Source organism: Telopea speciosissima, chromosome 3, assembly GCF_018873765.1.
Source record: "Telopea speciosissima isolate NSW1024214 ecotype Mountain lineage chromosome 3, Tspe_v1, whole genome shotgun sequence".
In the NCBI taxonomy this organism is placed as follows: domain Eukaryota; kingdom Viridiplantae; phylum Streptophyta; class Magnoliopsida; order Proteales; family Proteaceae; genus Telopea; species Telopea speciosissima.
The window spans coordinates 5165796-5178811 of record NC_057918.1 but is presented as its reverse complement, the minus strand read 5'-3'; the positions used below and the strand labels follow the sequence as shown (position 1 = coordinate 5178811).

General features: G+C 37.5%; 2 protein-coding genes across 2 annotated transcripts; one reads left to right on the top strand and one right to left on the bottom strand.

Annotated features, from left to right (window-relative positions):
* Positions 1-1850: 1850 nt before the first annotated feature.
* LOC122656079 lies at positions 1851-4009 on the top strand. Its single transcript, XM_043850514.1, has 2 exons — positions 1851-1997; positions 3759-4009. Exons 1-2 carry the CDS (start codon positions 1893-1895, stop codon positions 3843-3845), a joined length of 192 nt encoding a protein of 63 aa, XP_043706449.1. The 5' UTR covers positions 1851-1892; the 3' UTR covers positions 3846-4009.
* Positions 4010-11263: 7254 nt separating this feature from the next.
* Positions 11264-12748, bottom strand: LOC122657124 (vignain-like). Its single transcript, XM_043851904.1, has 4 exons — positions 12271-12748; positions 11950-12188; positions 11731-11871; positions 11264-11537 (listed from the first exon to the last, which is right to left on the bottom strand). The coding sequence occupies exons 1-4, from the start codon at positions 12722-12724 to the stop codon at positions 11292-11294; spliced, it is 1080 nt and encodes a 359-aa protein (XP_043707839.1). The 5' UTR covers positions 12725-12748; the 3' UTR covers positions 11264-11291.
* Positions 12749-13016: the final 268 nt, after the last annotated feature.

Here is a 13016-nt window from a genome sequence, read left to right as displayed (position 1 = left end):
GTGGGTGGTAGAGGGCTGGAGGCAAATCCAGTCATGCCACCATTGTTCCTAGAATATGGGTGTTAACTGGTCGGTCTTGGTTGGTTTCAATTGAACCTAATTGGTCTCCACCAATTTAAGCCCCTTCCCGTTATCACATCATTTAGTTACTAGACTTTAATAGGTGAAGCATGGACATGTTTATATTCTGTCAACATGGTATGTTTGATGTTAAGAAAAGAAAAGAAAAGAAAAAGTAAAAAATAAAAAATAAAAAATAAAAAATTTGAATTTGAAGAGAGAGATTAACACATAAATAAAACATTGCATCATCATGATTTTTGTCTCATTTGTTCTGATCAGGTTTACAAGTGTGGGTTAGCTTCTGACACCCTTACCTGAGAAAACCTATTATTCTACTTACTTGGTCTACATGTGTAGTTGTGCTACATGAGAAAATCAATACTCGTACACAAAAAAAAAAAAAAACATGAGAAAACAAATACCTATGGTTGCTCCAATGGTCAAAACTCCTCAGTGCTGCCTTGGAAACCAAGGATCAAGTATTGGTATCTTAGGCTATTGGTTATCTATAGAAAATGACATGGATCAGTCATGTGTCCCTTCCCTATTTTTATCCATGCATTATCTTGGTAACTTTGTCGTTTTGTATTTTATTTTTTTTGGTTTTTTTTTTAGTACTTAATTTGTCATATGACAATTCCATTTCAATTGAAACTTAACATGTGAGCAAAGGATCTTAGGATTGTGTCTACCAAATTTTAGCCTCACTTGATCCACCATATGATACAAAATGAGTGCAGATCTAGGAGGGTTATATGGTTTTTGCAGATCAAAAAATCATTATACTTGTAAATTAATAATATTTTGTAAGGGTTTTTAATTTGGCTTTTTGAACTTGACCCTGATACTTCCGTTGTAACCCCAAAATGTTATCTTGAAAATCATTTTCATATTTTTTTTAATTTGCTAACTTGGTCTTCAATCTTGAATACAAATGATAGGCTTATCTATATTAGAAAATATCTTGTTGTAACCAAAGTTAGTGGAAAAAATTTGTAATTTTACTTTTTTTTTGTCCTTTTAATATAACACACTTCTTCTTTAAATGGGGGTGAAATCTTGTCATCTCACATGTATATTCGAAAAACATATAAGATAATGATAAAATGATATCAAATAATTTTGAAAACCTTTTTTTACCTCAATTTAAAAAAGTTTTAGAAATAAAACAATAGATGATCGAAAGAATATTACAAATTTTATATTCACCTCTTTGATTACAACAAAATGCGCCCTTTATATTATCACACATATTAACAATTTAAAAAAAATGGTTGATCCAATTTTTTTTTTACCATAAAAGCCTAAGCTTGCAATCCCATTGGCAGTCAAAGTAACTTTTCAATCTCATCACTATAATATAGAGCTATATTTTTTTTTGGTAAGAAAATAGAGCTATATTATGGCGAGTTAAAACTGGTCTGATTCGTCCAATTTATTTATCATTAACAAGTCCAAATTTAAATTGGGTCCAGTTATATTTATAACGATCCAGTTTGTATTTACAGTTGGATTCTCAAGTGTAGTGCAATGGGCCGATGTAAAGAATATTTGAGGAAAAAAGCCCATAAACACGATAAAATGCTGCAAAAGTGGGCTCCACCAGAGCTTCGACGTTGATATTTTGCAGGCCACATCAACGGTGATGGTAAGTAGGATTTATTGCAGATGATGGACCTTCGTTCATTTCAAGTTGCTCTTCAGTCTTCGCCTCGTCCCTCCGTAATACTTCGAACAGTCACAGGCAATAAATACGCTTCATAGAGTCTCCGAGAAGGAAATTGGAAGAGCGGAAGAGCGGAAGAGCGGAAGAGCAGAAGACGAGAAAGATGGTGAAAGTCTCTACATACTTCGGCATGTCATTTGGTGCCTTTATTTTCTGGCAGTCCATGGACAAAGTCCACGTTTGGATTGCTCTCCATCAGGACGAGAAGGTACACCAGTCTCTCTCTCTCTCTCTCTCTGATTGATCTCCGAACATTTCTACAGAAAAACGATTTCCCCATCAATGCATGAAAAATTGAATTTGGAATCGCTCAACTCCATCTTAGGAATCGTCGAGCAGGACATAAGGTTGGGATGGGGGAGAGAAGAATTGAAAACCCTAGATCACAAATAATTCTGCATTCTTTCAGTTAAAGCTAGATTTGTAATTTCTTGTATGGAGAATTTGATGTTCAGTACTTCGTCGTGATATATATAATTTCAAACTAGATCCACTAGATTGTTTGAATATAGACAAATATAAGCGATACAATTCTTTCGTATTCGAAGGTTGATTATGTTCTCGAAGTTTTTGGCGGTTTCGTTTTAATGTTATGCGGTTATTTCTAAGAATCTAACTGTTTTGTGACACTGTTTTTAATGGTTCGTGGTCGAAATGCAGATGATGGGGTCATTGGGTCCTCTGACTTATTTATCAATCCATTGGATTGAGAGGCTCGCTATGGACTTATGTATTCCCTTGGAGTTTTTTGGTTGCTAGATATTGTAGTATTTTTTTCTGGAGGATCTGTCCACTGGAATTTATCGACAGGAATATAGTTTTGCCATGTGGCAGTTTGGATTAGGATTGTGGTCAGGTAAACCCCTTCCCCTGCTCACCTGTTAAGTTTCAGCCCCAAACGAGGTTAGCTAAGTGGCAAAAAAAAAACATTGGAAAATCGAGGATACTCAAAGGGTACATGCCAACACTTGGACTAGCGAGAGGGTGCATCCCATTACATAGGAGTGTATATGATTGAATTTGAATAAACTTTGTCACCTGGTCGATTCATATCATTTCCTAGATATCCAACAGTTGGAATTGTCACATCACACCTCCATGTGGCACAACTTGGTGTAGAACAATCCATAGAATCTATAGCGGACTGCCTTGTACTGTTGAAACTTTTATATAGTATTTTGAGCCAGGTTTTATTTAATTTTATCAATGATTTGTGGGAGTTATTTATGCAAATTTTGAGCGGAGTGATGTTTCTTGGTATCTGGCCATTTCTCTGTTAATTAAATTCGAGAACATTGGGACTGAGTATTTTGATTAACAAAGATATTTGGGGAATCCAAGGAAATTTAGAATGGAGAAGCTGTCCAGTTAATACTGCTTTTGTTACATAACATAAACCTTTGGCTGAAAACTCTACTAATTATTTGAAGATCTTTTTCTGCAAATTTAATTTCTAATTACGTATAAAAAATGGTTTTAATTTTTAATGTGGACTTATCATTAGGTATTTGACTTGATGAAGTTCTTTAGTGTTGCTTTTAAATGAAGATAAGCCATTTACTTATCAAAAAAAAAAGATAAGCCATTTGAGTGGGAAGGAACCGCCAACTTATAAAACTCTAATTTTGTATTTATCTCATAGCTTGAGAAGGATTGTCAATTTGTAAAAGGATCTCTAGAAAAAGTTCAGTTTGTGTTTGGTTTAGGGCAGACTTAGTTTACTAGGTAAGGGATTCTTAAGGTACCACTTATTCAAGATTTATTGAAGTAGTGTTTACCTTTGGGAAGTTCATGTATGAATGGCTTGATTTAATTCAAAGTATAGAATTGGGTGGGCTTTGTAGCTCTTCAAACTAGCACATAGTGTATCTATTTCATGCTAGACAGTAAGACATTTTCTTAGAAATTTGAGCATCAAGCATATCCTCTCATTTTCTTATTAGTTGTATTTGCTTTCTTATTACATCAGAAAGAGAGAATGGAAAGGGAAATGGAGGTCAAGAGGGTCAGAGAAGAGCTACTGCGACAAGGCAAGCAAAACAATTCTCCGGCATAAGTCTCTCATTATTAATAGTGGCCCTGCCTGTGAACTTCATATTTTTGTAATGCTCTGCTACTGTTATCTTAATATTTTAATAACAGATTCCACATAAAACACTGTAAACATTTCAAAGTGGATGGTTTATTCTCAGTGGAAAGTACCTTGTTCTCTTCTCTTAATTGTGGTTTGTTTATCATCAATGTTTGAAATATTTATTGGTTGAAATTGGTCTATGTCATGCACGGATTCGAATAATATGCTTTTATTGCTTTATATGCCTTGGTGCTACGCAAGGATGGTCATCTATTTCATGGGATCCAGTGACCTTTCAGCAATAGAGGAAACTGAATATTAATTGGCATGTGTTTTATGTACAGTATTATGTTTATATTCTTATGGTTCATTTGGACTGTTTATTTGTAGGAAATTACGAGTTAAATGCATCCAGTTTGTTGTCTTGCTGATTTCAGTTTGAGTATTTCTCACATCTGTTGTCACAAAGTGTAGTCTGTTTGACGAGATGATAGTTTAGCCAGATAACTATTGTTTGAAGAACAAATTAAATCTTGGATCTTTGTGCTTTGTACCACAGGCCTGGTTTGAAAAAACTGTCTTCAACTTAACTACCAACCATAGACCAGCTCTTTTATTAAAGATAAAAAATAAAAAAATATTTTTAAACTTTACTGGATTCTTGTCCAAAATTGTGCTAGTTAAGGGCATGCAAGCGTAAAGCTTTAGCAAACTTTTGGGTGGGGGGGGCTGTGTTGTCATTCTAGAGATTCTATTTTCGATCAGAAGAGCTATATGTCCATGGTGCTTTATGCAGTTGTGTTCTTTTTTTTTTTTTTTAATGTCTTATAGAAATGTTTTGTTGTGCAGCTATGCTGCTAAGAAAATATTTTAATGGGTGCAACTTGTTGTCACCAAAGTGGTGAACCTAGAAGTTGTAACCTTCTTTTAATTGCCCTTGTCTTATTTCCAAAAGTTTTTAATGCAGGGGTAAAAAAGGGTTTTAAAAAGTTGAAAGTTATTTAATGCAGTATTTATGTGAAATGACAGGATTTACCCTCAATGTAAAAAAAGTGTGTTATGCTAAAAGGGCAAAAAATAAGGTTACGATTTTTTTCACCAACCTTGATTACAACAAGATTTTCCCAATTTTAATTCCCACAGTTAATGAGAATGGATATTTGAGTGCCACCAGCCATTTTTGTATCTTGCAATCTTTTGAGTTTTGGGAACTGGTGTCTGCTAGATGCTGAAGATATTTGATGTAGGACTGGGAACCCTGCCAAAGTAACTAGGGATCTATGAATATTATTGGTTCTAACTTCAAGAAAATGTTCTGGGAAAATGGTTTAGCGGGGGACGATCAAATGATTATCGAGAAATCGGTTCTCCTGAAAAGCATTGAAGGGTTTAGTAGAGATTAAATTTAGGTGTTGGATTGCAATATGGCTATGAAACTTGAAGGGATTGATTTTTGAATGGAACGTGGTGTTTGTTGAGAAAGAATTCACTAATGGGATTTAGATGGGTTGCTAGGATGGTGGTGGTGAAAACTATTGAAAACAGGGGTTTTAAAGGAAGAGTGCTGTCAGTTAGGGATAGTGCTGGGATCTGATGGTAATTTTGATGTAGATGATGATGATGATGATTGAATGGTTAGGTAATTTGGTGGTCATTGATGAAAAATTGATTGAATGAAGAACTTTCAATGGTTGAATGTGGCGTTTGTAAATGCAGGAAGTAACAAGGCAACTTAGATAGAAGATAAAGGAGGAGAGAGATGTAGAATCCATCTACTTCAACCACAAGTCCATGGGGCTACATCGGACAAAGTATCTGTTGAAAACCAAAATTCAATAATTTGTGTATTTGGAACTTGCTTATTTGAATGGTCTTGGTATTCATGATGTATTAGAAACCGCGTGTTGAAATAATGCTTGTTTGGATGTCATACAACAAGTCATTGATATAAAGACATAAATTCCATATCCACTGTCTGGATAAATTTCAGAATTAGTTGGATTTTTGCAACCAATTGCATATAGTCATGGAAGTAACGGTTGTCCCAATGTAGGACCCATCATCCAAGTTGGGCTTCTTTGGTGCAAAGTGAAGAAGGAGAGAGGACTGGGAAGTTGATTACATTGTGAGGAATGAGAATCTAGGTTGGATGTGGAAAATGAGGTGTTGATGGGAATCTCTCTTTTTGTTTTTCTTAGTTCTTTACAGGTACCTGGGGGGATTCTTCACTGAAAGATTGGTGTAGAGGGATTGCTCTGTGGGACTGGGTGGAGGGATTTGATATGAAGAGCTGAGAGGTTCTCCCTAGGGAAGCAACATTGAGGCCAGGATTAGGCTCACTAAATGAAGTTATTCATTGGGAATTTGCCTTGTTGGGGAGCATGTACACAGTACATACTGCAAATATGGTTGGGGAATATATCAGTGGGAAGACACTTTTAGATGTCATCTTTTTTGTATGATGCGTCCAAGGGGATTGTTGTGGTTTTGCTCTTTCCCCCCCCCCCCCTGGGGCTGGGAAGGGATGGTATTTGATCTTAAGCTTTCACAGTTATGTCATGGATTCAGATTTCATGTCATATTGGAATTTTTTTTAATCATTCGAAATATGTACTTGGTATAAGTGTATTGAGAGGGATTTGTAGGGAGTCCTTAATAAGGAGGAAGCTGACATGCAGGTTGTATTTTTTAGTTTACCGGTTTTCTCTAGAGAGGAGAAGGGGGGGGGGGGGGAAGAAATACAAAGGAAACAAAAAGGTAGCAAAGAATAAACTAATCTTCAAAGTGATGGTAGGGACTGCCTTTTGTCCTAATTAAGTTTTGATGCTCGAAGGAATGAATTTGGATCCTTTTGACAATGAGAAGGAGAAGACCTGTTGGCTGGGGAGGATTTAAAGAGAATGAAGTAAGTGAGGTGATTATTAAAATGAAAAAAGAAAAGTGGGGTTAACTTTTTTTCTCCACACTTTCAAAACCCAAACAGTGTTATAGAGATTTTGAAGTTTATTCTCACTCGTGCTGGTTTGTGATGTTTCCATAGGAGTTGAATTTATGATTAATATCCTACAGTTTGTATGTGGTGCCGCTTGGATGTGATTATGATTGAGAATAAACAATGAAATAAAGGGTGAGCGGGTGCAGGTTAGGTGCTGCCAGCGGTTTCTGCGAAATTGTGGGTCATGTGTGGCTCAAATTGTAGTGACATGTAAGCTCCACATGGTTTTAGGTTTCTAAAAATGTAACAGAAAATATGTAATAAAAGTTGGCTATAGGACGAAGGAGGGGTTCCTAAATGACATGATGTCCTCTCATTCTCTGATATAGATGTGCCAAGTAGGCGAGCTATGGCGGTACGGCCATGTGGGGGTTTAACCCAAAACCTCAAGGCATTAAGTGGAGGTAACTCCTCAAGTATTTGAAGGCATCAAGAACCTGAACAAACTGATGTCATACTATAACTCTGTAACTCGCAAATCTCAACACTCCTCTTCACATGTGGTTTCAGCATAGTTTTACATGTGGACAAACAATTTAGGGAGGATAACAAATGGATCTAGAGTCTAGACTCTGATATTATGTTGGAGGGTCTAACTACAAAAGTTCAAAATCTTGACACATCAAGTGGAGGTAGTTTCTCTAGAAAATGAGGGAAGCAAGGACATGAATAAACAAATGTGATACTATTATGTTGGAGGATCAACAGGTTGTTGAAAAGGATTAGTAAATGTTAATGCTACAGGTTGTTGAGATACATTTAATTCTGTTTCCGTATGTGGTTCCAAAATTAAAAGTTCTTTTTCTCCTGTTCCCCTCCCCTCTTCCCCTCTTCCCCGTTTTGTATTGGTTTAGGATCAATTTTGAAGCAATAAAACATGTCAGTCTCGCTCTTACCTCTTTGCTTTTCCAGACGAGAGGATATTGTCTCTTTGCTCTGCTTGCATAAAAAATACCTGAATTTTATCTATGAGACAAATTTATACCCTAGTGTATTCCTTTCAATGTTGTCATAATAGACAGAGTAAGATCGTTCATCGTGGATTAGAATAATCTCTGATCCAAATGAGAGAATGTAGGATGGTTTGAGGGGGCAAAATGTGTGACAACCTGACCTATCTTTAGTAGAACTCTGCCAGATTGTGTTTAGCTGTAGCTTCTACTCTGTTTCTAGGTTGTGATTGAGGGAAAGTTGTATACTAATGGTAATTATCAATGAGTTTTTGCATGAGGAAGTTGATCAACGTGTCACACATTTTGAAAAGTTGAAGGTTTGATATTATCTATCACAAGGGGAAGGGATCACTACGATGGTGGCGTGTAATGGAATCTCTATGTCCAAACAATGCCATGTCCTTCTAGCTGACCTGCCACTGCGGTTTACACTAGGTTCTAAAAAAGTGTAAGGCATCTGAGATAGATTGGAGTGCGGGAGAGGATAAGAACACAGTTCATATTCTGTAGAGTGTGTTAGTGAGGAGAGAAAATGTAAAAAGACGCATGACACTATTGACATATGCGACCTTTTCCCTTGACAGAAAAACTTCAGAAGGTTTCTATTTTTGCAGAAAAAGAAGGAAAAGAAAAGGGTATGAGTATGTACCCTGCCTCGAACATGGCCAATTAAATGGCTTTGAAGTTTTTTGTATGTCTTTGCATGTCAATGCTGATGGACATCAATTGCTCCTTGCGTATGGAGTATATCCAATGAACATAACCTGCTTATGAAATTTCACCCTTGAATATGTAAAAGAGGTATGTGAACCGTGGGTAGTTCTTCTTTTCTCTCTAGTCAAAATGATCAACATTAAGAGGAGCTTTCCACCAGCTAGAGATTGGTTGTATTTTTTCCATATTGAAGTATGGCTGATGAAGGAACATGGTCTGTACCATGGTTTGAGGTATCAGATCGGAGCGACTGATATTGTTCGGATCAGATCGGTATCGGCCGAGACCGATCCCGATACCGATCCGATCCAGCTGTATAGACGAGTAAAAATGTAAAAAAGGTATTTTTTTTTTATAAGAAAATAGGGACAAAAGTGTCATATTTACCTGAGTTTGGACGATCCAGCCAATGCCGTGATCACGAACCATGGTTTGTACAGATTTCATGCACTGTTTTGAAAAGCGGGAATAGCTCTAGCCATCTGTAATGGCTTAGAACTTTGTAGACCTCTATTGTTGTTGTGACCCGGCCCTTTAAGAGGCTGGCAAAAATAATCACCGCTAAAAAAGCAACATCACTGGTTGACAATAGAAATCCCCATTTTTCCCGTGGAGAGGAGAAATGCAGGAAAGAGTGTGGTCGGCTAGGGACCTTCTGAACATAATGAAGGCCTTTATATGACAAAATTAACCTAGCATTCAAGCAAATCCTTTTATATATGGATCTCATAATTTGAATTTGGGTCTGGTCGTAACCATCTCTGTGAAGGGGATATGATCCTCCTATCATATATATCTGTAAACTACCCTTATCAACCTCCTTATTATGGTTTTCATTTATAAGTAAGTAGTCATCCTCATGCAATATTTCTTGGTTCAATGAGAATGGTAGTTCTTATTTCTTAAGAATTTAGCATGGCAAAGGGTGTCAAATATTGCCTTGATGTCTCCTTGGACCACATGGTTGTGGAAAAGCAATTGAAAACTTTATTATTGGTTGAGAAAGTTAGCTTCCACTGCGACACTGTGAGCCTTTCTTCTTGAACCTATCATGATTCCTGATCAATTGGCATCATGTTCAAAAGTTAGGATATGGGCGAAATTAGGGTTTGACTTGGGCAGTCCTAGCCTGAGCCTGGCCTGGCCCTGCATTACAGTTGGATTGAAAAAACACAACCCAAACGAAGCCTGGAAAAGCTCAAACATATGGGTTTGCCTGAGCTTAAAAGTGGGTTCATGGTTGCAACTTGGAATTCAGAAAAACCTGATGTCACATAAAATTTCTGGGCATGTGGGAGTTAATGATGTTACAGGAGTCTTGCTCAGGCTCACTGTTATGGGCTTTTCCCACATTCTAGCCAGAGCCTGAGACAGAGCTGTAATTTAAGGGGCTGGGCTTGGCTTACCCAGGCATAGACCCAACTCAGCCCATGTACAGCCCCTAGTCTACTATATTGAACTGTAGAAAATACAGGGGAAGGACCGAAGGGGTGGATACTGGATAGTCTATCTGTCCACAAGTTCCAATTGGCCATTTCATCCCACAAAATGGCTTAAAAATAGGCACCAGAGCACACAGAAGACCTATTGTAATACCCTTTATTTTAGTCCCTTACGGATATTGTCCACTTAACAGGAGATTACTAGCCCCTGACCTGCCGAGACCTGTTGGAGGCTGATTGGTCAATTGGAAAAGAAATGACGAATTTAATATATATTAGGATAGTATTTTCTAAAGTCTTGAGAGGAATTTGCTCACCACATCAATGGTAGTGCGGATAACGAAATCATCCACATGGGCACATATAATCGGAACAGAAGAGAGAGAGAGAGTTTGTTTTTTCCATTTGAAAGATTTGACTTAGATTTACAGTCTCCATTCCCACATTTGTTAGTTCCAGACGTTTGATTTGCTTGTTAAGATCTGAGAATCTAAAGCTACATTTGGTTGCAAGGGGAATTAAAGGAAAGGAAAATGAAATTTTCTTACCTAAAAAAGAAATTTTTATAATTATTATCTCATATGATTGTATAAGCTACATAAATTTATAATTATATTTAGTAATGATACAATTTAAATGTAATTTTATTTTATAATCAAATATGGAATGATTTAGAGTTAGTGATATAATCACATGGGATAATGATTACAAAAGTTTTTTTTTTAGTTATGAAAATTTCACTTCCCTTCCCTTTAATTTTCCTTGCAACCAAACGAAACCTAAAGAATCATCTTGCCCTCATGCGATCGAGTTCAATTTAAGAAAGAAAAACAGTGATATATCATCCAAAACCCGAGTTTAAGGGTGGACAGATCTTTCCCAAAGTCAAAAGCCTAACAGACCCACACTACGGACGGATGTGGGACTAAGCCTTCCGAATTATTGGTCATGGAACTGCACAGAGTCTCATAGTTGTTGATTTTAATACCTGATATAAGGAATTTTGATTGCTTCCCTTAACCATTTCTCGCTTATTATAAAACCAAACGATTAAATCTTGATCCAACCAAGAACCTTTATTTCATTCTCTCAGAAATCCAAGGGATTCCATTAACAACCTAAGCACACTAACAGTCAAGAGTTGCTAGAAGAAACACATGCTACTTACTCTCTAGAACTAAAAACATCAATCAATAAACAGATTTGTCTATTTGTCTTTGAGGGTCAAATGACAGATCTTTGCAATCTTAGGAGGACGGAGGCATACGTGTAACTGAGACAAGAACACAGAAGGAAGAGAGATGATACACTCAATCCTCACTTCTCAGAGTTCGTCCTTTAGAACATGTTCAGAAGAGTTTTTGATGGGATAAGAAGCTTCTATGGCTATACCACACAGTCCCTCTTTGGCTGAGACGTCACGCTGCATTCTAATGTAACCTTGCTCTCCCCATTCAGCTCCCCATGAGTTCCTCACAATCCAGTACTTAGTCCCATCAACAGTTGTTCCATACCCAACAATCGCCACCCCATGATCTAGCTCTGTTCCGCAAGGTCCAGTGAATACCCCCTGTGTTCATCATCAATCATCGCACTTGCAGGGTTATTTCAGTCTCGAACCTTTTTAATTTTTATATTACACATTAATTAAATACTAATTTTGGATTGGTAGGAACTATATCACATTATTTAATTGAGAATGAAAACAAAATTCCAGATACTCTGTTTTCTCTTTTTGTTTTAGATGGAGATAAATTACGTACCTCTGAATAGAACTGGAATGCATTGCCGCTTGCTTCAATGGCAACTGATACGGGTTGGTTTGCGACGGCTTGCATCAGAGCATTTTCATCGCTAGAAGGTACGTTCTCATGTCCATCAATTGTCACCAAAGGAGCATTTTCCTGAAATTTCACAGTTCTTTAACAAGTCTCATAAATTTCTAAGAATCTATCATAGAGAGCTAAAATCTAAGAATCTACCTTGGATACATCACAAGTCCCACTTTGAGCTGTGTAGGGATAAATATCCTCTGTAGTGATCCCTCCGTTGTTCTTGATATACTCGAATGCGTATTCCATGAGTCCTCCATTACAACCTTGGTTCTGATCACCTCTGTCGCAATCGACCAGCTGCTGCTCAGACAGGGGAACCAGGTTCTGGGTTTTGATTTGGTTTATGCCCTCAATAGCAACAACAGTTGAAAAAGCCCAGCAACTTCCTGCAATATATCACATTAATGGATTGATCGATCTCAATTAATTAAGGTTGTTGCCTTGTTGGGTATCTTAAAATATTCTTACCACATTGGCCTTGGTTCTTGACAGGGGTGACGGCACCATTAGTCCTCCAATCGATGGAAGAAGGGGCGTCTTTGAACTTCTCGTACATGAAGCCACCGGACCGAGGCCCTCGCATCATGGTGTGGTGCTTCACTTTGGAGCCTGCGTAGGTGCTCTTGAACTCTTGGTTGGTCATGTCTGCAAATTTGTTGAGCTTCAACTTGTAGGGGTGGTCCTTGTTGAATTCATGAATGTACTTGACGTTCTCTTTGAAGACATTGAAACGCTTTTGCTTCTCTGAGAGGTCTCGAGAAACCGTGTGATGACTCCTCCACCTCTCGTACAGGTTCCAGAGACTGTCTTCCGTCTCCAAATCCTTTTCTTGGAAATCGAAGCTCTGGGCTAAACCCAGAAGAAGAGCAAACGTTAGAGCAACAACAACAAACACCTTCTTCTCCATCTCCATTGCTTGCATGCTTATGTGGGAACTTAGGCCTGAAGAAGCTGGTTTATATAGAAGGAGCACAAGAGGGAAACCTCCTTGGATCCTTCTCCATTAACAAATAATTATTGGAGCAGCTCGCAGTTTTGAACCATCGGATTTGCTTTTGCCATCAAGATCTCTGCTTTATCTCACTCTCTCTCGCTCACCAATGTTAAGGACCAGTAGGATATATTTTTGAATATCTTAATATCAAGAATCAAGATAAACCAAGGTTTCAAGTTTTGGATCACCAAGCACTGCACTCAAAGGCAGTGAAGGTAAA

Coding starts and splice junctions, on each gene's coding strand:
- LOC122656079 (XM_043850514.1), top strand. CDS start 1,893: ATGGTGAAAGTCTCTACATACTTCGGCATGTCATTTGGTGCCTTTATT. Junction 1,998..3,758: donor CTCTCCATCAGGACGAGAAG/GTACACCAGTCT, acceptor TTATTACATCAG/AAAGAGAGAATGGAAAGGGA.
- LOC122657124 (XM_043851904.1), bottom strand. CDS start 12,724: ATGCAAGCAATGGAGATGGAGAAGAAGGTGTTTGTTGTTGTTGCTCTA. Junction 12,189..12,270: donor CAAGAACCAAGGCCAATGTG/GTAAGAATATTT, acceptor GATATATTGCAG/GAAGTTGCTGGGCTTTTTCA. Junction 11,872..11,949: donor GGACTTGTGATGTATCCAAG/GTAGATTCTTAG, acceptor GTGAAATTTCAG/GAAAATGCTCCTTTGGTGAC.